This window comes from Notolabrus celidotus, chromosome 19 (genome assembly GCF_009762535.1).
Source record: "Notolabrus celidotus isolate fNotCel1 chromosome 19, fNotCel1.pri, whole genome shotgun sequence".
NCBI classification, from domain to species: Eukaryota; Metazoa; Chordata; class Actinopteri; order Labriformes; family Labridae; genus Notolabrus; species Notolabrus celidotus.
Window position 1 is genome coordinate 14,465,536 of NC_048290.1, and position 25,013 is coordinate 14,490,548.

Here is a 25,013-nt window from a genome sequence, read left to right on the forward strand (position 1 = left end):
TACACACAAACACACACACACACAGACACTCATCTGAAAGCCCCCAAATCAGCGATGTGATGCCTGTAGCATGAATAACAAGGATTCTTCAGAGGAAGCACATGCTGGTTATCCTATCAATAAACTGCCAGGATCAATATCTCAAGAGCATAACAAGCGACCACAGACAGGAGGAGGGCAGGAGAAGGGCAGGGCAGGGTTGTAGATGTAGTGGGAAGGACTCTCTCTTCACACACTGCAGATCTCTAACTGTGCAGGTGAACCGCTTTCATGGCCTTTGGTGATTACATGCTTATACACTTCTTCTAAACTACAAACCACAATTTGAGAGGTGTTTTTAGGACTTCTGTCAGTTGAGTAACTTCCAGTTTTTATATTAAACCAGGCCACTAATTACCTCACAACAGCAACAGTGATGCAATACGTCCAGCTGTCAAATAGCAGCCACAGACTGCATGACAGCAGCACAGTGAATTATCTCTCGTCTTACTACTGCAGTCAAAATAAAATGGCAGTCCATTATCCTTAACAGGAGGAAACAGGCACCGTGTTTTTTGCTGTAGTCTGGTCCAGTGCCTGGAATCTTATGCCCGGTGGCGGCCTCTCCGTTTGTCAACATATTCTCTCCTCAAAATTCAGCGTGCATTTAGTATTTGAACAGGTTGTATGTCCAAAGGCCTATGTGCACTGTGCAGAAAAACCCACCTGCATGTGCCAATCAGTCACCAACTGAAGTGTTTTGTCTGGTGTACAATCATCAGTAATGATTTTTCATATTTTTCAATCATCAGGTCATCTTGCTGAGAGAATCATCATGATTAAATTATTCATAAAACAATTGATTGTGTGTTAAACAATTGACTAATACTCTATAAACATGTCATAGTAGTGGTTACGGCATGTTTTAACTGTGCTCATGCACACCGGCAGAAGTTGTACTATGTAATCAATTCATTGTCCCTGTCAAATAAATAAATAAATAAATAAAACAGTCCTTGCTATACTGTACTTCTGTAACGCTGGCTCTTCATCTGGATAATTAGATGAACGCTTCTGAGATTGCACTTTTGTAAACAGAGTCAACTGTCTAACAAATATGTTTATACAACATTAACATCTGGACAAAAACAATGGATCAAACAAACATTACCACATGTGTGACGGCAAGACTGACTGTAGTGCAAACTCTTCATGAACACACAGGGGGGCACAGTACAGAACGTACTGTTCCCTGCCTTCACGGTGGACTATTACCGCAGACAGTATAGCACACTGTCCGTTATGTGACTCTGAAGTCCATTTAACTGTCAGATGAATACAAAGATGCAGAAACTGGAAAATAAAATTGCAGAGAGGATGCACACTGAGGCTCAAATGCCCTTCTGTCAGCAGACATGACGTACATTAGGTTATGTAGACAGTTTATTATGGGACTAAAATTTCAGCCCTTTGATCCCAGACGCTCTTATCCATCTCAATTTTCCTCGTCTCTGATGCGCCCCGCACCTCTCTGTGTGTCACCCCGTCAGTTATTCCAAAGTGAGAGAGCTTACAAGGGAGCCGGGGAGGACAAACAAACAGAGCACCTCTCCACTGAGGCGAGACAGAGGAAAGACAAAGTGGAAAGGAGAGGAGGAGGGGAGGGAGGGAGGAGAAAGAGGGGAGTGCTTCAGAAGCAGTGGCAGCATCCTCCGGGTAGATCTAATAAGACAGAGAGGAAGAAGACTGAAAGAGGAATGCTGTTTCTCTCAGCCCACAGTGCAAACAGAACCCCCCAACGCCCTCCACTCAGTCAGAGACAGCAGGCAATGAGCAGAGATGTTCTCTTTGCCAGTATTCACTCCATTATGCAGATGTTCAGGAACAGGGGGAGACACCGCAGAAAGCCACTTTTCAGTCCTTTAAGGGGTCGTGATACGACTCAGAAGAAAACAACGGGAGCCAATTCATCCATTACACCGGCAATATGTCCAAGTGGGACTCATTCTGTGGTGCAGCTGGTGCACTTGCAGGTGGAGGGAATGAGGAGAGGGACGCCAGCAGGCTGACTGGAGTCTCAGTAAGATAACTCAACGTTTGCACTGTTCCAGTTTCTTACATTTAGAACGGAGAGAGAAAAATGAAAGGACTAAAACTTACAAACAATCTCCTTCATCATCATCAAGGGTTAGGGTTTGGGGCTCAGGTTGGAGGGTTACTATAACTTATGCATAATTATGTGGCAAGAGGCGCTGTCATGCAATGCAAAATCTAAAATGATTGATTCATTGTTTACCATCTGTTGTTGTTGGTGGGATTTAATCCTGCTGTGTCTGTTCCAAAACCAGCTCTTATGGAGCTTCAGGACATCCAGCCTCTCGTTACATAAGTTCCTTCTGCCGTCTTCATGAGAAAGACTCAACTGTCCATCGCAAGGTGGTAAACATACGTCATATGCGCAGACTGAAAACATTAAATACATTTTAAGATGTACCAGCCCCAATTCAAAGTAGGTAATCCAGACATGCCCAACTTTTTTTTTAATTGGGGTTGTACATGACGAATATTGCCACAAAGGAAGAACACTCTGGATATTAGAAGAAAGAAATGATTCAGAAGAGGAACTGACAGTTGAGAGTAAAGTTGAAATGTCCAAAAACACCTCATCTTATTCGTCTTTTCTCTTTCTGAAAGCTTCACTTTGTTTTTGACATTTTAAATTTTCTCAAATACAATAAATAAATAAACCTCACCAAAAAAAAAACTCTGTTTAGGCCCAACACATCACCAAAGTTTGCACAACGAGGCAAGACAAAGAGAGGCGAGTGCAGCTTTTACAAAAACATTTTACCTAACCACCGATGGAAAGAAGAGGCCGAGCTGGATCACAAGTCAAAGTGGAAAAGAGCGATGAGTATTCACGAAACAACTCTGACATTTTAAAGCTAAATGACTTTATTCACACTTATGGTGTGTTTCCCTGTAAACAAGTGTGTTTTTCACTTTGTGGCTCATCGTCCTGAACCTAAGGGCAAGCTTCTCCACAGACGGATGCGACACTTCAGGAGTGCTGCAGTTACAAGGGTAAGTCGTGTGTGGGCCCATGTCACAGGTTATCGTCACATAAACATCCTGCCGGCTGCAGTGTCGTCCTCACTTCTTTGAGAGCCAACATGTTCAACAGGATAAACGCTGACATTCTCCTCGCTGTTGCTGCTGCTGGCTGGAAGCTTGAGGATTCATGGGTCTCAGTTATAATCTATGAGCCTCGCTGACCCAGCCTGCAGGTTGGGGGGCTGACCCTGAACATACTAGACGGACACTTTTACAGTTTGGCACGGTGAAGCTCCACAAACACATGTGCTTTTACCATTCCTAACTCCAGTGAGGAGTTTTTATGTGGTTATGAAGCAGACTGAATAAACTGCTGATGTCTCTTTATGACCTTCGATACCAAAGGAGACCATCAGGGACATGACTGATCATTTCTATATGCGTATCATTAATGCTTGAGTCAGCTGATATGTAGTATGCATGGAAGAAATTTACAGCACCCTGTAAAAACAGCCTCTTTTTCTCAGTTTCAATGCAAAAGATTCTCACTGTGTGACACATGACACACTTTTTTCCGTTGCTTAGTGCCGCTCGAGGGGCTGCTTGTTGCAGCAGCTCTCTCTTCGTTGTTCTTTTTTCAACTTTTTTTTCATATCTGTTAAATTATCTTTGTATTTGGAGCCTGACATGTCTTTTAATGACTCATTTGTTGGCCATGGATACCAAACTGGCTATGTTTGCAATGGTGTTTTTACTATTTTTGTTCCTGTGTGTGTCCCATAGCCTGTATAAAATATGGACGTAGTCTCCTTGACGTCACCCATCTGTTTCTGAACGCTGTTTTGAAGCCAATCGGCAGTGGCAGCCATATTGCTTCTGTCGAGCCAGTGTGACGTAAAGAGGCGGGCTTTGAGCCTCCTTGCCAACAGCTGCAGTGTTCCCACAGGCAGCTGTGCCTCTTATTGGAAGACTGGTAATCTCAATATCTTCGAAATTGCTGCGTTAGAAAAAAAATCACCCCCCTCACAGTAAGAGGACATCGAGAAATGAGCTATTCAGACTACACTCATCTTTTGTACCAGGCTGTAAACATGTTTATTTCTGCTGTAAAGATCGTCTTTTTCCCATTCATGTGTATGTGACTTCCGGTACTTCCGGAGCCAGCCTCAAGCTGATCCTCGATGAACTGCAGCTTTTAACACTTCCGCATTGACTCATATCTTTAGACCAGAGGTTGCCGCTTGGTGTGTCCGGAGATCCTGCGCATAACTAAGGTAACATTGTTTACATACGAGATCAGCTGTTAGCTGCCCGTAGCATGTCGATGCTAAACAATGCTAGGCCCGATGTTCCCTGCGAGCTGAGGAGAAGGAGGCGAGGACGATGTGCTGGTACTGAGGTGCAAGCTTAAAAAAGACGACATCAACCTGTTCTTCCACCCACCGTTATGGACTGTAAGATCTATCTATGATAAGGTGGACGAGCTAACCCAGCACCAGAAGGAATACTGGCAGAGTAGCATCATGCTAACAGAGCTAACACCGGACACGAAAGCCACATTTGAAGGATTTCACCTGCTGTGGGCGGACAGGATACAGGAGAGCGGCACTGGACGGGCTGGTGAAGAAGGCCAGCTCAGTCCTGGACCCTGTGGAGGTGGTGGCTGACAGGAGAATTATGGCCAAGCTGTCGTCTCTGATGGACTTTTTTTTTTATATATATATATTCTTGATGAAAATCTTGTACTGTACACCTTCTTGTTTGCTGCTGTAACTCCATGAATTTCCCCGTTGTGGGAAAAATAAATGAGTATCTTATCTTGTCTTATGTGACTGTTATATATGTGACCCCAAGCTGTGTGAATATGTCTGACACAGATAATCTTCATACATGTGCATGTGCGAAAAGCACGTTCCTAAAAATATCAGAGCCTGAAGTACATGTGTGAAAAGAGCTACAGTGACTCATGATACCAGCTCATCAAATTAAGATCCAGCTCCATTAGAAAGTCAGGATAGTGTTGAGCAGGTATATGGCTGTTTTCGAAACCACCTACCACACTAGCAGTAAGTACTGATTTGGACAAAATTCAGTATGTAGTAAGCAGTATGTGAACAAGAGCAAAATCTGCAGTATGCCAAAACTACCCGGATGTCTACTGATTCAGGAAAATTTCACAGTACTGTATGCATCAGACCAGTCTGCCTAATGTACTGTTTCCCATAATGCACATTGCTAAAGTTACGTTTCTTTGTTATTCTTCTTTTTTGACGGGGGACTCAGTTTTTAGGTGCTGTGAAAACTATTAAATTCCATATAAACCACTTCCTAACTTTTTAAATCATAAATGGATGCTAAAGAAGCAGTTTCTTTATCAGCTTGGCCGTTGTTTACTTCCGCTTTCCGAAACCGGAAATCCAGTAACGTCTGGCTCAGCACACTGCAACACAGATCCAACAGAACAGTCAGACTACATACTAAATTCAAACGCTGTATACAGTAGCTACCGCCTACTACATTCGTAGGTAGTATGTAGCAGGCTGTTTTGAAAACAGCCAAGGTCTGCAGAGCACTACAAATCAGCAGCCAATGGCAGATGATGCATGGTTAATTTCAACAGTAGCAACATAAAAAACAATCATTTAAAGGTTTGTTTGGTGATCCAGTTTGTATGATGCATCATTATGTTACATTTTAGGTGTAAATCCAAAACATTCCACGCTGTAAACTTCAACATCGTACCTTTAAATATGACAGATTGCATGGGCTTCATAATCCATCACCTGAAAACATGACTTAGCAATTTTCTAAATAGGGTGGAACAAGGCTGTGATGCACCGGATTAATGAGCTCCTCTAATCTGATGTCTCCCTCATGCACAGTAGCATGCTGACTCATCTGATGTGTGTAGAGGTTTGTGTGTTCATTCTGTCCCAGCCTGGTGTTGTTTACATGTGATTTAACTGAGCCTACGCTGTTGTCTACACCAACGGCAGAACTTGTACTCATGCGCTGGTGTGTCTGCATCACTCGAGAGGTCTCAATGACGCTGTGCTCAGCTTCTTTCTCCTGAGAATCTGTGCTTTTTATAGAAATACGCGGCTGTTGTGGCCATCTCAACGCTTCTTTTTTAAAGTGTCTGGGTGTTTCTGTCTATCTAATTCACTGTGTGGCAACAGGAACAATCTTTACAAACTTTTTACTTCTTAAAAGCTTAAGGAACCTTTGGTTAGCTTCAAATGTGGTGCCCCCATGTGGACAAATACCTCATACATTTTGCTGATCTTGTTCTGTTCATGTGCAGTCAGATTTTAAAAACAGAAATCTCACCTTGCTTTCATTTGACGGTCACATATCGCTCACTTTGAACCCTTGCTGTGGGAAACTGTAGGAGTTATTTTGGCTGAGTACTGTTACTCACTTCATCTGACTCCTACCCCGCAGCTGTACTTATATGCATTAAGACTTATGTGGAAATCATCAGTCTTCTCAGAGATAGTCTTGTTTGCGTTTGCAGGTGACATAAAGACATCAGTGTTAACGTCAGCCTGTTTCATAATCGGCTAAGAACTGCTTACAGAAGCACTGAGTGTCTTTATGCACTCCAAAAAAGGCGCCTGACTCTGAATGGATCATGTTGAAGTTAATTAATGTTGACCAACAGCTAATTTTACTGTAATAAGTGAAACACAGAAAACATGCCCTTAAATGTGTGTGCACCATTCAACAGGCTGAACATCAAACTACAAACTGGCATCAAGCACAGCGTCTGTTTTAGTTTAGACTCTTCTCTGCCAACTGAACTGATCACAGCTGTTAAAGTCTGCTCTGCCGTGACCTGAAGTTACATTTATGAATGCAATGAGGTTCAACGCAGAAATACAGCAGTATTAGCCAGGATAAAAGCTTCTCACTGCAATGTCTTACACTCATTTTTGCCTTTAATGAACAGGACGGCTGAAGAAAGACAGGAACTGGGGGGGCAGAGAGTGGGGGAGGAGATGCAGTAAATGGTTAAGGCTGGCTGGAATCAAACCTGCGACCTCTGCGTCGAGGACTGTGGCCTCTGTATATGGAGGCACGCTTAGACGGCTAGGCCAATGGCACCCCTACACTGCTTCATTTAACCCTCCTGTTCTGTTGAGGGTCAAACTGACCCTTTATAAAGTCTCGTCTAGGCAATATATGCCTTCCAAACCAGCTAAATGCTGCATAAAAATCTGGGCAGCACATGACAGAAGAGGAGTCGTGTTAATTTATCAACATCACTTCATAAAAAAAAAAAAAATACAAATTTAAAAAAAAATAAACAAAAATCTGTCATGTAAAACTATTGTATTTATATTTAGGGCTTTCCAATGTACATTAAAAAAAAGTTTTAACACAAATTTTCATTAAAAAACGAGTGAGTTATCCTCATTGAACCATGATCTGTGAGAATTAAAGAACACCAATGGACTAAATCTGGATTTAAATGGTAAGTAATGGAGTTAAAAATTAGATTTAAAAAAATGTGTATTGGGTTTTTTGGGGATTCTGTCACTTTTGGATAATTGAATACGCCCTGGGTCAAAATGACCCAGGAACATTATGGCTGTTCCACTTTGCCCCATCTGTGCAGGATACACCAGGTACTGAAACACCACACAGATGTGAAAACTCACTTTAAGGCTAGCAAGAGTCCTCCTCTGGAGACCATGAATGACTGTGCAGAGTGCCATTGCAATCCATTAAATAGCTGTTAATTCATCAACTGACAGAGACCAGTCTGTTGGCCCATATCATACCAAAAACACCAAAGACCACCCAACTTTAGCCTCTTAAATGTATCAATGTAATCCATCCATCCATCCATCCAGCCATCCACTCTGCTTGTCCACTTCAGGCTCTAGGGGGTGGAGCCAATTCCTGCATCACCAGCCAATCCCAGGGCCTCAGGATGCAATGCTTCCTTTTATTTTATATCATCTCTAAGGCTGTTTTCGAACACTGGATTTCCGATTTCAGAAAGCAGAAGTAAACAACTGCCAAGCTGATAGAGAAACTGCTTCTTTAGCATCACTTATGATTTAAAAACTGAAGAAGTGGTTTATATGGAATTTAATAATTTTCACAGAACCTAAAAACTGAGTTCCTCCGTCATAAAAGAAGAAAAAAGAAATTAGTTCACATACTATATACTGAATTTTGGCCAAATCAGTACGAACTGCTAGTATAGTAGGCGGTTTTGAAAACAGCCAGACTCTGGGGCTAATTCCCTGACATAACCAGCCAGTATTGATGCATTTTTTAAGTGTTTCTTGATCCTCCCTGTGTGATGTTTACTGATGTACAGACATGCTTAACCTACTTCTTATTTTCTTTTCTTGACGGCACTTTAAATATATGAAATTTTCACAGCACCTTAAAACTGAGTTCCCCCGTCAAAAAAAGAAAAAAAATTAAGAAATAAAGAAAAACGAGCGCTGTGCATTGTGGGAAACAGTACACGTGGCAGACTGGTCCGATGCATACTGTAGTACGACATCCGGGGAGTTTTGGCATACTACAGATTTTGCGCTTGTTCACATACTACAGTAGATACTGAATTTTAGCCAAATCAGTACGTACTGCTAGTGTAGTAGGGGGTTTCGAAAACAGCCTGCTTGTCCACTTCAGGCTCCAGGGGGTGGAGCCCATTCCTGTGTCACCAGCCAATCACAGGGTTTCAGGATGCAATGCTTTCTTTTATTTTATGTCATCTCTAAATGAATATCTTTGAAGTTTCCTTGTGTTTTTTAACAAAGCTTGCACACTCAATGCACCATCGTAGAAACGTAGGAATTGTGGGCATACATTTCTGACACTGAATAACTAAATGAATAGAAAAACAAAGACATTTTACATATTTCATTATAATTAATACATGCTCTAGCTCAGGCTTAGATGCAGTATGTCTCATGTCTTTTGGTGCTGTGTGGATCAGCAAAGGACAAAATAAATTTATTCCATAAATGTCACTCTTTCTCTCCTCCTCTTCCTTCTAAAAGCAGTGGGAGTATCTGTAAAATCAAGGATTTTTGCCAGAAAACAACACGTTGTTTGTAATTATCTCTGCACTGAATCATGTGTGAAGAGGAAAACCTGCCAGTCTGCCACATCAGCTGTGGTGTGGTCCACTTCCTCTGCCTACAGGAAATGACAAGCATCATTTTCAGTCACAGTTGACTGGATCTTTGGCAGCTGAGACAAAGTTGTGTGTGTGAGTGTGTGTACAAGGAAGAGTGCGGCTTACTCACGTTTTTTTTTCTGCTACTCATGATGTGTTTTACACATGTATGAGTGTCTGTGCACACTTCACTTAAATGCATGTGTCATTTAGCATCAATTAGTCCAACAAATGCATGATTAATACGGGCTATAGTATGCTTTTGTGCGCGTGCCAACTTCCCTTTCAGCTTCTTTATCATGAGCCGTGCCCTCCTACATGGGGTCATCTTTCATAAGTAGCGAACATAATGCAAAATGTGACAGTCTTGCCAAGAACCTGCCAAATATATGTCATTATGATTATTGGTTGAGCCACTAAAGCCCTCCAGCAAGCAGGCATCTCAGTCAGCAGGCATAAATAGGCATGATGGCAGTGAGAGAGATGCGAGCTGGATTTGTTACATCCACCGTGTTAGACTGAGTCACCTTGGCTCACTGTATTTCTGATCTTATAAATATTCATGAACTGGGGCTTGCCTGCTGGTTGGCGTGAGCCGTGATTAGGAAGTTTATCAAGTCAGCTCTCAAGTCCAAACATGCTAATTCTAATTCTAATGTAACAAAGTGTCAAATCTACATCACAATGTAGTTTAGAGTTCATGATAAGTAAGTATGAGTAAAAGTATTCAGTGCTTTCTATAAAAATATAAGTCAGAGAGATACAAATAGAGGTAAAGCATCACAATGACGCTGCACACGACTCAAAGACACTCCACAAAAGAACATCATGATAAAGGGTCTTCAGCTGTGACTGAGTCATGCAAAAAGTTTGCAGACCTGCTGCACAGGAAGACAAATCCCCACAGCAGGGACCCAGAGATTAAGTACATAAATGAGGTTCAGGCCTTTTGCATTTTCAGAAGGGCCTTGCAGAGGTATGAGGCATTTTCAGTTTACCAATACTCTTAAGAAAGATTATTTAAAGCCACCCAGATGAGATAGATCTTTTTGGATCCAAAATTTAAATGGAAGCTGGTGCAAGAGGGATATGAGGTCTTAGTACGTAATCCCGCAGCAGACTCCTACAGGGTTAACAGCATCTTTGGAAAGGCAGGGTTACAGAGCATCACAGCAGCACAGAACAAAATATAAATCAGCCTTTTGTACTTGTGGAAACACTCAGTTGATGTGTTTTGCAGTGTTTGTTTGATAAAAGTGTCGGCACTAAACAACTACCTTGACATCAGCGTCAGATTTAAGCTGCTACTCAACAATATTTCCCAGACCTCTAGAAAAATTGTTAAAAGGAAATAAGAAAAAAAGAGTAAGAGGATTTCAGCAGTGCCCTGGCTGAGGGGAACACAAAAACTTCAGTTAAACTCTTATTAAATTGAAGGAGACATCCAGTTAAAAACATGGTGCACTTGTTAAGAGTACTTAAAATCTGAGAGGCCTTCAAGGACAGGTTAAGCTGTTTTTTTTAATCACAGTAGCAATGATAAAACACACGACCAAAGTGATACATCACATGCCTTAAGGGGAACACACTGAGGTTGTTAAACTTCCTCACAACACTATTAAAGCCAAACAATTACTGTTGTCTGTGTCGATACCACAGCAGCATGAAATTAACTCCTGGCTACCAAAATTGTGTAATGTTCTTGTTTTTGAGTCTCTGAACATGTACCAACAAAGCGGCAACCTCCGGTCTCAAAACATGAAGCCCATGTGAAAGTGTTATAAACTACAATTCATCGAGAATCCGCTTGAGGCTGGCTGCAGAAACACCTGAAACCACATAGACACCCATTCAAAGAAGATGATCTTTGCAGCATTAATAAATATGTTTACAGCCGGATTCAAAAAACGGCTTGGCTCTACGTCACTAATTTCTCGATTGGTGACGGTTCAGAAGATATTTAGGTTACTAGTTTTTCCCAAATAAGGACATGACTGACTTGATTGACAGGCAGGAACACATAGCTGTTTGCGAGGAGGCTCAAATCCCGCCTCTTTACCTCACACTAAGTTTGGTTGAGTTCCGCATTTCCAATATGGCTCCCGTCAACGATTGACTTTAAAAAACCCAACATTTAACTTGTTGTCAATAGTAATGAAAAACAAAATAAGTTGATTTTTTTGTCAATATAATCAATAACCCAGAATTGAAATGTCCCCTCTAATTATCATTCATATCCAAGAACAAGTCTGTGGTGGTGTCTGTTCAGAGATAGTGCTCTGTGTCTTTGTTTTTGGACACTTCATGGGTGTCAGTCATTGGACACTGGTGAATCAGAAGAAAGCATATAAAAGCCAGGTGGCATGACTGTCTCTCTCCTCTGCTCCTCCTCTCTGTCTGTGTCAGAAAAGGCTTGCCAAACATCAGTATTGATCAACCTGTGAGTGAGAACAGACTGCTGTGTTGTGGCTGTAAACAAGCTGCAGATGTGACAGAGAGCAGAGCAGAGTCACACAGCAGGTGGATGAAGAGCAACCTCAGGTGGACACAGACAAACACCAGCCTGTTCCAGAAAGTTTGTGCAGAGGTGTGGACATGTTTTCAAGTTCTCCTTCCAGTCTATTAATGAAGTCTTATTTTACTGTTTCACCACTTTGTTTTCATTAATGATGCCGTCTTTCTTCTGCTCACATCAGCTTTAGTTTGAAAGTATGAGGTGTGTTTTTAAACAGGGTCAAGTTATTTTGGTAAAACTACATTTTGACAACCTTAGAACAAACATAATTAAAATACAGTGGGCCCAAAAATTTACCCCAGAAGATTTCCATACGCCATAACAGTTCATTGCTACATCAGCTGTCCCATCGCAGTACCTAACCTATCAATATGATCAATAGTGGGCGTTCACAGTGAGGGGTCCGACACTTTGGAACCATCTGCCCGAGGAGATCAGGTCTGCTGAGTCAGTGAGCTCTTCTACATCTCTTCTGAAAACATACTATTATCGTAGAGCCTTTCCTGATTTTATGTGAATTTTATTTTTATTTATTTATGTATTTATGTATTTATTTATTTTTTAACATTATGGTTTTTTTTGCCCTTTTGCCTTTATTAGATAGAACAGCTGAAGAGAGACAGGAAATGTGAGGAGCAGAGAGCGGGGGAGGACCTGCAGGAAATGGTCAACCGGCCGTGAATCAAACCCGCGACCCCTGGGGCGAGGACTGTGGCCTTTGTATGTGGCGCACAGAATGCTAGGCCACCAGCGCCCTTATTTTACTGTATTTTATTTTATTTCATTATAACAGTCTTAAGAAATATATTTTAAAACACTTTTTATTCCCTTAGAGTTCTTTTAGGGTAATTTTATGTATTTTAAAATTTGTTTTATTTCTTTATCTTGTCTTGTGTTTTTATGAACTGCCTGTTTTATTTTGCTGCCCATGTGAAGCACTTTGTAACTTGGTTTTTGAAAAGTGCTATACAAATAAATTATTATTCGCATTATTATTATTATTATTATTATTAGTAGTAGTAGTAGTAGTAGTAGTAGTAGTAGTAGTAGTAGTAGTAGTAGTAGTAGTAGTAGTAGTAGTAGTAGTAGTAGTAGTAGTAGTAGTAGTAGTAGTAGTAGTAGTAGTAGTAGTAGTAGTTGTGGTAGTGTAGTAGTAGTAGTAGTAGTAGTGGTAGTGTAGTAGTAGTAGTAGTAGTAGTAGTGGTAGTGGTAGTAGTGGTAGTGTAGTAGTAGTAGTAGTATGGTGTTAAAGGCTGCCGACAAATTGAAATAACTAATATGGTATTTTCTGTGTTCTTGGCAGCATCATACTGTATTCGTGATTCTCAGCAGAGCTGTCTTGATGTCATGGTTCTGATGAAAGCTCGTGATTGCTTAAACAAAGTTGTGTTTTCTTGCAAAGGTCAAGCAGCGGCCCCTTTGAGGTATTAGGTAACACAGTGCGATGGGAGCAACTGGTTCATAATAGCAAGTAGGGATGTAACAACACTGCTGACGGCTTCTTTAAGTAATCTGAGAGGCGCAGTGTATGAAGAGGATCAATCAGATCTCCCAGGAGCATGAGACTTCGATCTGTTAAGGCAGTGTTAGAGTGAGGTTATGATTGTCACGCTTATTTTGTTTGTTTGTTTGCATAGACAGATTAGTTACATAATACGCGGTCAACAGATTAACAAGAGACCAAAGTTTTTGTTTGTTTAGTAAGGAGATTATTGGAATTAGAAGTTTGTGCTTTTTTAAACTTTTTGATTCACTTTGACTTTTGGGATATTTATCATGGGCTCCTGGATTCAAATAGCCGGATGTCTGGGTTGGACTGTGGCCACAGAAAGTGAATCTGTGGCTGTAACACTTTACACCAGCGGTGTGAAGCCCAACATTAGCATCTATTTTTGGACATCATAAAAATAGAAGAATTGGTTTATTATCCTTGATGTAAAATCATCTGCATTTAGAGTGATGGTAATAAAATACAGGATACAGCTAGTTTGTTAGGAGGTCAAGGGTTTGGATAGAACAAGCAATCTCAGTGGTCACTCATGACCTCTGTGATTTTTTTTTACTTCTTTGCTTGTAAAACATGATTTTTAATGGGTTAATTACAAGATAACAGCCAATAAGGCAGAGAATTGCTGGTTGCATCTCTGCTTTCATTTTGTATTCCTGGCTGCATCCCTGCGTGAGCGTGAGCGGGAAGAGAACAAGCTGACAGGCTTCCCAGCCGCCGCTCAGAGCTCCTGTCGCAGACAGACGGAGCAGAGCTTGATTCAGTCTGCCTGGATGTGAACAACACAGCCTCAGCATCAGCAGCACTCAGCCGGCCTCACAGAGCACACTTTGTTTATGAAAGGCATCGCTCACTGGCGAGAAGACATTTAGCAGAACAACCTGTACCAAGAACACAATAACCACACACACTTATACAGACAGCAACAACACTTCCCAGCTGTCAGGTCAAAGATCTCATCTGTCAGTTCATCAGGTAATGGTAAAAGGATCAATAACATTACAGAGAGGGCTGCTTCATTAGCAACCTGAAACCCATCTGACAGAACACGTCTTCATATTAAAAGTGCCGTCAAGGAAAGAAAATAAGAAGTAGGTTAATAAGCAATAATGTCTGTACATCAGTAAAAATCACACAGGGAGGATCAAGAAACACTTAAAAATGCATCAAAATAAGCTGGTTGTGTAAGGGAAACCGCAAAGCCGCCTACTATACTAGCAGTATGTACTGATTTGGCCAAAATTCAGTATGTAGTATGTGAACAAGAGCAAAATCTGCAGTATGCCAATACTCCCCGGATGTCGTGCTGATTCAGGAAAATTTCCCAGTATGCATCGGACCAGTCTGCCTCGCGTACTGTTTCCCACAATGCAGAGCGCTCGTTCCACTTTTTCTTTTCTCTTGAGGGGAACTCAGTTTTTAGGTGCTGTGAAAATTAATAAATTCCATATAAACCACTTCTTAACTTTTTATACATAAGTGATGAGCTCGGCTGTAGTTTACTTCCACTTTTCAAAACCGGAAATTCAGTGACGTCTGGCTCAGCATCCTGCAGATCAGATCCAACAGATGAGAGAAAACAAAGAGAAAACTCCTTCAAAGCTGACCTCAGCTGATCAGAGACCCGGTCAACAATGACGATACGGTGAAAAGGTCAAATCTAATGACAGCATGTAACGGCAAAATCAATTGACACCACTTATTGATTCTAAACCAATGTTCTTACAATCCGCCTACGGAGAACATGCAATGGATTTAGATGTTAAGTTAAGATTAACTTAAACCTGACGGTAGTGCTGGAGGAATATCAGTGGATCGCCAAAGTCCGGAGAATTGCTTCTCCACAGACAATAAAAGGCTGTGGAAAAACTTCCAGACCCTTCATCCACATAGCTGCTGAAATACTCCAGTCTGGATCAGAGAGCTGGACTACAGACATACATTACCATGGACGAAGCCAGGGATGCTGCCTGCACAGCTAGAATATACAGAAGCACTGAAAGAGGTTTAGCTTTAGGACTCACCCCTAAAGGTTAAATACGATATAATGCTATCGAGCTCAAACACAGACACAAACCCAGCCCAGATCAGTCCCACCTGTAACCTCAGAGAGGCCAGACAGCCGGACTTATGATCAGACAGCAGCATTTTGGCACACGTTCAAAGGCAACATTTATTCATGCTGCCGGGTGCGAGCATAAGCTAAAGTGACCCGACCTCTGTAGTCTCTGCAACTACACTTTGAAGCCTCCTATTGTGTTAGCCGCGTGGCCTGAGAGGCACATGAAAGGGCATCAGAACTTTGAAGTCCACACGAGCACAGACTCTGGCCCCGTCCACTTACCGATGAGACGAGTAAATCAAACATACTGATAAATAAATAAAAACAACTGCCCTGGCTTTTGTTTCCCTGAGGTTGACAGTAGAAATATTGTTCTCCACGACTTGACCCGGGCCTCAGAGTGTGGTTTCCATAAAAGTTTCCACAGGCAGTAAAAGGCCATTTGAGGATTTGGTCAATAAAAGACTGGCTATCAAAGGCCAAGAGGCGGTGAGGGTTAAATGGAGAAGCACTAACCTTTCAGTCGTTACTGACAATCATTCACATCAAGAGCATAATCACATTGTCTGCATATTATCATACAAGCAGTGCATTTATTCTGAAATAAAAAATATCAGCATTTCCCTGAGCTCATTGAGTCTTTCATTAGTTATCCTTCTGCCTTTTATTTCTTTCAAATATCAGATCTAAATGATTAAGAGTCTCTTCATGTTCTCATTTGAAAGAGGACTTTTGCATTTTAATAAGCTTCCCAAGCCTTGCCCAAAATAAATCAATCAATTGATTAAAACACTTAAAAGTTTAAAAAGAGACACAGCCAGGCGAGCAATAAGTGAAGCATTTCAATGCACAAGACAAACTTAAAGGTCAGAATGTACATACATCATATATAAACTGACTCAAACTGGCTCATAGTCCGAACTGCTGGATATTCCTGCAGAACTCTGGAGATTTAGGCATAGAGCTACAGAGGTTATGAAGACGGAGGTTTATGGAGAGGAGATAGAAGCCGTGTCTCTCCTCTCTCATCATAGGCAACTTGACATCTCTGGATAATAAGATGGACGAGCTAACAGGACTAACCAGGAGTCAGACAGAGTTTCAGGAATGCAGCACGGTGTGCTTCACGAAAATGTGGCTGCATCAGGATATTCCCGACCACAACGTCTCCATTGACGGCTTCCTGACTGTTTGGGCAGACCGGGATAGCACTGAGAGCGCTGTGGGCCTCCGACCATATTATCTGCACAGGGAGATCTCACATGTCATACTGGTAGCTGTTTACATCCCCCCTCTGCCAACCCGACTACGGCGTACAACGTTTTCAATGCTGCCATAGCCAGACTCCAGACAGACCACCAGAGTGCCCTCTTCCTGATCTTCGGGGACTTCAACCATGTATTTATTTTCTACATAGCTTATGATTGTATTTGTATAACTTATTGTGTATACAGCAACTGTAATGACTGATTTTCCCTCCCTGCCTGGGATACATAAAGTATTTCTGATTCTGATTCTGCTATATGCTAATATATACAAGCTCATACATTGATGTAACATATCTAAAAAAATTAGGGGGTTAGTATCTGGTTCTGTCAATATATCAGGCAAATGGACACCAGGCATCATGAATAAGAACGTTTCTGCTAATCTTCAACAATGCTGTTATCTCCTCGACTTGCTCGCAGGGATTTTTCCTGACTTTCACCTGCTGCGTTCACACATCCACTCCCCTCAGCTTCTTGTACTAGGGGCTGACAGAAATGAGATTGAATGAAGACACTCCCCATCTAGATAAAGCTGGCAGTTCTCAGGAGTGAACGTGTAAAGGAAGCTTGGAATAAAAACAAAATTCCATACTGTCCTTATCCTACCGTGAATTTATTCATACCCTCTAAGTCCTCAAGACTTCATCAGGCAGGTTCCAGCTCTGATTGAAAAATCGTCAAATGAGAGCGCGTGTGAAAGTCCTGAAAGTCAGGACAAGTTGAAAATGAGTTTAGTAAGACTCTACCTCCTCCCTGTCCAGTTACACTCCACACTCTCAGACTGTGACGCCAGCTCTCTGTTTTTTGTCGTCTCCAAGCTATCGCCGTTTCTTTTCCTCAGACTTCACAAAGCTTGTGAAGAGCCACAGATGGCAGACGGTATTAAAGCCACAATGGCTACACTTCAAAATGTAAAGAACCACTTTTCTACTCTCTGTGGCTTTAAAAGTGATGTCACCTCAACTGATCCTAAAAGGAGGAGAGAAAAAACGTGTGGTTACAAATGGATTCTGAGTGTAGCCTCTGAAATTAGAATCATAATAGTGTCATTTAATCCCGTTCTTCTGGGATTATTTAATTTCTTTATGTTTTGCCACAGCTGAGTCATGATTCTCTGCTTTCTGAGCACGATGTTGTTATAAATGTTTCTCAGGAGAAAATGGTTTTCTAAGTAAAGCAGGCTCTCCCTCTTTCTCTGCCTGTCATGGATTCTGTCGTGTAGCGTGTGATTGGCCGTGTCTGGCTCCTGATCATCTGGGATCTGTGTTCCTCAGCTGGTCTGCTCAGCATTCTATTGATTAAGCCTTTGGCAACAAGGCCAGATTCATTCCCTTATTAGGCTCCTAATGCCTTATCAGGCTAGATTAAAGGTCTGCCTCGGCCTCTGGCTACGCTATCAGTTAGATCCTTTCATTAGGCGCTGATGGCTGTATCGATATAATTATCCTAAGGACTGGGCTGCAGGATTGTACAAAAGGCGGGGAACCAATAACGAGAGTGAGAGAACTTGAAGAAGAAGAAGGTGAATTATTGACTCATATAACACTGAAAAAACCTCATCAAGTGGATTTATCTTATTTCTACTCAGAATGATGTCGTGACTGATTTCAAGAAAACTCGGCTGTTATTTCCTCTCATGACCAGAACTCAGGCTAACTTACTTTACATTCATTCTTCTCATTACCATAACAGTTCAATATAAAATGTTTTTTCTTTTTCTTTTTCCAGCTATATAGTTAGATTCGGATATTAAGACAGCAGGAATAGATTACAAAAGCAAGATAAAAACCCAAATGTCCACTCCAAAGAATATACATATAAACAATAATATAATAATAATAAAAATTGTAATCATAAAGAAATAAATTCTAATCCACACAGATATATCACGTGTCAGAGTACAGGTGCGAAGACAAACATGATCTTTGTCTGCGCCTAAATTAAACATCACTCTCCATTGCACTAGTAAAGCCAGTATGGGTCTCCATCTTGTTGTGAAAGTTTCTCTTTGGAGTCTTAATTGGTATGTAATTTACTCCATTTGAAAAATGTCCCAAACCTTCTGGATCCATATATTGTAGTATATATGTAGTATATTGTAAGTTATTAAAGAAGTACTTTTTGGCCAACGGGCTCACTCCAAGTATTGCCACCAAGGGGTTTTGTGTCATTTTTAGTTTTTGAAATAAGACGTTATATCTGGACTCATATGACTGTTATTCTGCAAGTTATCATCACATAATTTGTGACAGGCTTCATTCTTCCACCTCTTACTCTGCTCTCCTCTCTGCGGACAAACACAGCAGACCAGATTTGAACACCCATGTGTTTGTTTAATCTGCTTAACCTCACTTAGAGAGCGTGTCCGTCTGAGGACACGGTATTTTATCCCGGTCATCAGGACAAGTTCTCCGAGGATCAGATTCAGCTCAAGCTGTGATCCAGTGAGCCAAAACACGCCGAGAGGTGATCCGATTGATTCTGAATTGATGTCCAAACCAACCTCCCCAATCCCGCAGGAGCATGTAGAGCACAAAACAAACAGACTCACACAAACCCCCGATCGCGCCGAGGCAGATTATCTACTGTGGTTGCTTGGCAACGGACCACAGGCAAACACATACACAACATAATGGTTCATTTGTATCCAGCTGTGTCAGCAACGGGACGCCAAACCTGAGGAGCTATGTCTTAAGATTTGGTCGTAGAAGAGAAGAAATCTGTCACAAAACGCTGATTTTTGGCACATGGCAGCTTGAGAAATACTTAATATTCACACATTTTTTTGTTATTATTTTACATGTGTGACGTCAAAAAGTGGAAATGGAAAGTACCACCCACATGAAACATAAATGGAAAAAGGAAACTGAAGGTTGCATTTCTAGACAGGACAAAAACGGTGAAAAATAAATTAAACTCATGGTCGTTAACTTACTGGAATTCTGAATTTTGAAACTGTGTAGGTATTGCAGGAGCGCTTTGAATCCACCACAGATCCAAACTAAAAACTTCCCAATAATGTGACAAGTGACAGAAAATGAAAAGATCTATAATTTGGCTTTAAAAGGAGAAGAAGACGTTTTAAGTCAAAGTCTAATTATCATTCACAAAAGACTCCTGTGTCCTCGTCACACTTCTGTTTTCTCATTACCTCGAACACTTGTGGTCACTCTCTCTGCAATCTGTTTCCTGCTCCTCATTCAGTATCTGCCTTTGGTGTTTGTTTTTATTGATTCTCTGAAATAGCCTCAATTTCACTCACAAACACATCAGGACCTCGGCAGAAATGCAGAAGATATCCTTCCTCTGCAAGATTAACAAGTTACAAGGATAACTCTTCCACGTTAAGTAAACTTGCATTAAAAAAGAGCCTGTCATATTAAGACTCTGGTGTTAAGGCATTATATTGTTGTGCTGCAGCATTTAACTTATTAGTCAGCTGGTTGACACTGATCAAAACCAATGGAGCTTAATAACAAACTACGTTGACAACACTTTGTGTGTTGTAGTATGAACGCCATGCTCTCCAGTGAAGTGCGTTCTTTTGGGGGGGGCCAATTCACCAACACATGAGGTGTCCCTTTTAAGGCGGTGTTTGACAAAATGTACCACAAGATGCTTGTATAAATGCTCACAGATGCTAGCTTTCATCCTTTTGCATAAAAAAAAAAATCGCTTTAAATATGAACTTGCATCCAAAACCAGCAAAACCATCACCTTTATCCTGAGTGTCCACCTTTAAGCAGAAAAGGAGCGCCACACCTCCTCACAGACAAAACGTCAGTGCAGCCTGAGTTGAGTTCCCAGCAGTGATCGCTCAGAACAATTGACCAGGTTGCTGCTCTGTCACTGACTCCTTTCTGATAATAAGACACACAGGCCATTACTCGTCCCAAAAGCCCAGGGCCCGTATGCAAGTCCAGCCATTCCACAAATGGGACCATTAGTCTTAACGTACCGTTATGGAACAGCCCTTAGCATTAGCTGCATGCACGACTGCAAATAATTGGCCAATTAATTAATTGCGCCATGAAAGCAAGGCTGGTGCAAAACGTCATCTGTCCAGGGAACCTCCTGGAAAACCCCGATCCAACAAATTGGAAATGCGCATGCCTACTACGCATAAACAACAACAAACATGACGAGCGGTACCAGTGTGACTGAGAGAAGATCAAGAAAAAACAAGTTTTCAGCTGAAGAAGAAATGGACATTTTATTACAAGAATACAGAATGAACAAACAGCGATTATCAGCAAGTCAATCCTCAAAGATAACAAACAAGGAGAAAGGGAAAGTAATGCTTTGTTGGGGTGTTAACCTGGCTCATGCATACCGCTAATAGATTTCTTTTTCACCGTTAGTACAAACGGCCCGTTTTCATCACTAATGGCTGGACATGCATACGGGCCCAGGAGTCTGACAGCTTTCCAACCAGGCAGCCTCTCTTGTCCACTACTACTCCGCGACTTTCTTATATAAAAGCATCAGTCAAAGAGCTCTGTGGTCCACTTAGCTAACAACGTGCAGTCCAGACATGTACTTTGTTTCTTAAACTCAATACAACTTCAACATTTGTTCTTTTTGTTTGCCTCGCAGGGGCTCCATTAGATCATCAACCTTATGTTCCACATCCATAATACATATTTCTGTGCAGCGCTTTGTTCTCAGTCCAAAAGAGGCTTTCTGCAGCATGTTTCAACTAATGTTTGTCCATAATAACATGAATCAAACCACATTTTACACGACCACACACACACTGGTCATGCACATGCAGGCATAAACGGTCCACTCTAAACAGACACTGTTTCTGTCAGCTGAAACAATGCTGCTCCATGTAGAGCCATTCGCAGCCTGACATAGGATTCACTTGAAAAATATCTTGCCTCTGGCTCATTTTGGCACCAACAGCTTTACAAAATGCTAAATTGAACTGCTAAGCAGCAGCAGGCTTAGACAACAGCGCCGGTGATTAGTTATTCATTTTGAGTGATGAGCTGAAAGTCAGAGCTGATGACAGTCTTCTTCAGGAAGAAAGTCAAGAGACAGAGGCATGACCAGGTAAGACTCTCGGGGTTAACGTAGCAAAAGTCAAATGTTTTAAAGTAAGTCCAAAGTCTGGACGTTACCTAAAACTCTACATCCCAAAGCCACAGGCACCCCCCCTACTTTTAAAACATGGTGAACAGAGAGTGTGTCCTCCCTTTGTCTTGCAGAGATTTGGTTCAAGTTTCTAAAGATCCCGGGACCTCTTACTGAGTATATTCAGAAGTAGTTGCCTAACTAGGTAAATACTGTACTGGATTGTTTTTACTATATTAGACTGTGTTGTGTTTTGATGCATGCATAGCTTGACTCTTTTTTTATACCTTGAGGCTCTCTTGATCTCAGTCCTGGTGTCACATTCATTTTGAATTTTATTGCAGTTGCTGTTGATTCATTTGTCTTTTTTGTCTTGGTTTCTCTTCTGTGTTAACAAAAACTTATATTAATAACATTTATCAAAAAAGCACAAAGACACCCAAACAAAACACCAAAATGTTGGACCTCCCAAACCCAGACATTAAAGTTCCTTACAAATCTTTTTCTTCTTCTTCACGTTTTTTAACAGATACTGTCTGTGTTTCACTGATTGTCTCCAGTGTGTCAGGCCCAACAATCACAGAGAAGTCTCTTTGTTGTTATTGAAATGCTTTCTTAGAGTCCATCATTTCCTGGAAACAAAGAAGAACTGCTGCGAGAGAGCTGTAGCCTCAGTATACGGGGCGTGTGCTTTAACCACTGAGCTAAACTGGCACCCTGAGGTCGATGTCTTTTCAAATGTTTCTAATTTCTTATCCTTTTCTTTATGATATTAGAACTTAATAAGATGCCTTTCTGAAACAACAGGCACCATAGATTTTAGAAGAACTTTATAAATAAAGGTTATTATTACTTTCCACTCCTTCAGGGGTTCAAATCAGGCCTGATTAATTATATTTGAGCCATCTGAGACATAATTCTTTCCTTTTTTTGTTGCATCATAGTACTGCCTTCAAATCAACCGGCACCAAATCATGTTCGGCCCAGGAGTCGATCCTGCAACCCGTGCATCAAGGATTGCAGTTTCTTCATGAGGTGTCTGCAATACCAACGAACAAGCAGCCAAAGGTTTTCTGCCACATCACTAAGAAATAAACATTTCTTTATAGACTTATGGTTTCAGCATGATAGCAGTGTATTGTTTCAGAAAGAACAGGCCTTCCCCGGTCTGTTATCACAAAGTCAGAAGCCACAAAGTGTTTACATAAATAGTTCATGAAGCGAAGTGTAGTCCAGCAGTAATATTAAAAGCAGAAAGACAATGAATGTGTGTCTCTTTTCTCATCTTTTCCAGGATTCTACTTGTTGAAACATTTGGGTGTTTGTCGGCAGACGCTGAGCCCGGAAGAAGGTGATTCCATGACACAGTCTCTCAGGGATCTCACAGATCCATACAAAAGAAACCACTCTCTCACTTACGACTTTCATCTCTGGCTGACACTCAGCGGGTTACAGACTTACCCTGTGAGGACGACAACGAAGTCCATTACATTCCAGCCGTTGCGGAGGTAGGAGCCTTTGTGAAATGCAAAGCCCAGGGCGATGATCTTAATGGCTGCCTCGAAACAGAATATTCCAATAAAGTAGGGCTCTGTGTCGTCCTAAAGAAAGACAGAGAGGATCAGGGAGAGGATGAGAGTGGCAGAGGAAGATCTTTTTGTTCGAGGTAAGAGAGTGGTAAATGAAGCGTTAAGTGAAAGAGAGGGAGACGAGTAAGACAGAAAGAAAGATGGCTCCATTCACTTCTCACACCAGCAGGAGTGCAGGAAGGGGATGAAAAGGGAGTAAATACACTGATCGCAAATATTCACACACACAAACACAGCATGGGGGAAACTGTAAATCAATGAAGCCCCAGGCGTCTTCATTTAATGCATGCAAACTATTTAACTTCAACTTAAAGCAGATAATTACATGAGGGATACAAATATACCATGAATAGTGTATTATGTCAACATTATTAACCCTGTATGATCAGTCGTGAGCAAATACCAGACTGAAGAAAGAGACATCTCTAATCAACATGTATTTAGGTAGGAGTTGGGCTTCATTTATGGACCACTGTCAGAACATAGAGGCTGATTTCAGGAGGACTGAGGCTGTGCAAAAGGATGCTTAGATGTGCCAGATGAACCAGAGTGCATGCTTGGTCCTGCAGATAAATACTTGAGATTAAAAGAGAGGCATTCAACACAAAGATGGGATGCCTACGCTGACCAGTGAGGCATTTGGGGCAACCACAAAGGCACATGAATCCCTCCGTGTATAACAGTAGGGTAAAATAAATCACTGTGGGCATATGGAGGCAAACTGACAGACTCAAACTAACTTGAATTGTGCTTTAGCACTTGATATAGAATCCGACTTTCTTAGATTGACACCTATAAAGGGAGCTAAGGCTGATCAGTGGTCCTTTAGTGTGAAGCCATTTTGACTAAAACATATGATGAAAGAAGGAGGTACTTATGGCCTCAAGCCAAGTACCGGGATGTGTTGGCTGACTTGGGGGGCATCCCAACTAAGAATAGTTTCAAGTCATTGTTTAGGTTGTTCAATCTCCTCTGTCCCACCATTAACAAATCATATATTAAGTGGGGCTGGGAGTGTGTGAATGGACATTCGGACAGAGCAGAGAGGCTCTTTGGTTGACCGCTGGTCGCTAAACAGAAGCGTCAGCCTGTATGGCCATTAGCACTACAACAAAGGAACTTAAATATTCCTGGCATCTCTGAGGGCAAGCTTAAGAACTGAATTAGAAGGGAGCAAGCAGAAGACTGTGGATGTGAGCCCACCTAAAGGGCACTGACTGACCAGGAGGATAACCAAATGGGCACTTTGGCGAGACAATAAGTCTTCTAGCATGACATAAGGGAGAGAGAAATCACAAGTGGGGGGCATTTGGGGGTTAAAAGGGCCAATGATAAGGGTACTCAGGTCCAGCACAGAGGCATCTGGGCTGACCTGGGAGAAATGTGAACCAATCAAAAGGGGCACATGGGCCAACCAAAGCTAGTTCTTAGGGCTAAGAAAAGAAGTGCTTGATCTGTTGGAGCCCATTTGGAGTGATCGAAAAACAATGAAGGATGGACCTTGGGAGTGATAGAAGTGACAACTAGGGTTGGAAACTTTCCATGAGAATTAACGGGAATAAACCAGTAATTTACTAAATTGAAGGTTGGCTCTTAATAGAGAACCTAAATATAGTTTGGGAAAATATATTGTCACATAATCCTGACTAAAACAACCAGATTTCATGCAAGTACAGTTGAATATCTATGCTACTCCTCAATCACATGCACATAGCACACTGCTTACTGCAGGGCTATTGAGACCACGCCCCCTACATGCACTGTGCATTCCTCCATCACATGCACAGATGATTTCTGGAATCCTGGACCACA

At 41.5% G+C, this 25,013-nt stretch overlaps 1 protein-coding gene across 1 annotated transcript in view; it reads right to left on the reverse strand.

The window, feature by feature from the left end:
- The window catches only part of cacna1bb (calcium channel, voltage-dependent, N type, alpha 1B subunit, b), a 194,813-nt gene that overhangs the window by 157,383 nt on the left and 12,417 nt on the right, over nt 1-25,013 (reverse strand). Inside the window, exon 5 of the mRNA XM_034709309.1 lies at nt 23,074-23,213. Within this exon, the coding sequence (XP_034565200.1) occupies nt 23,074-23,213 (140 nt within the window). The remainder of the gene's footprint in view (nt 1-23,073; nt 23,214-25,013) is intronic.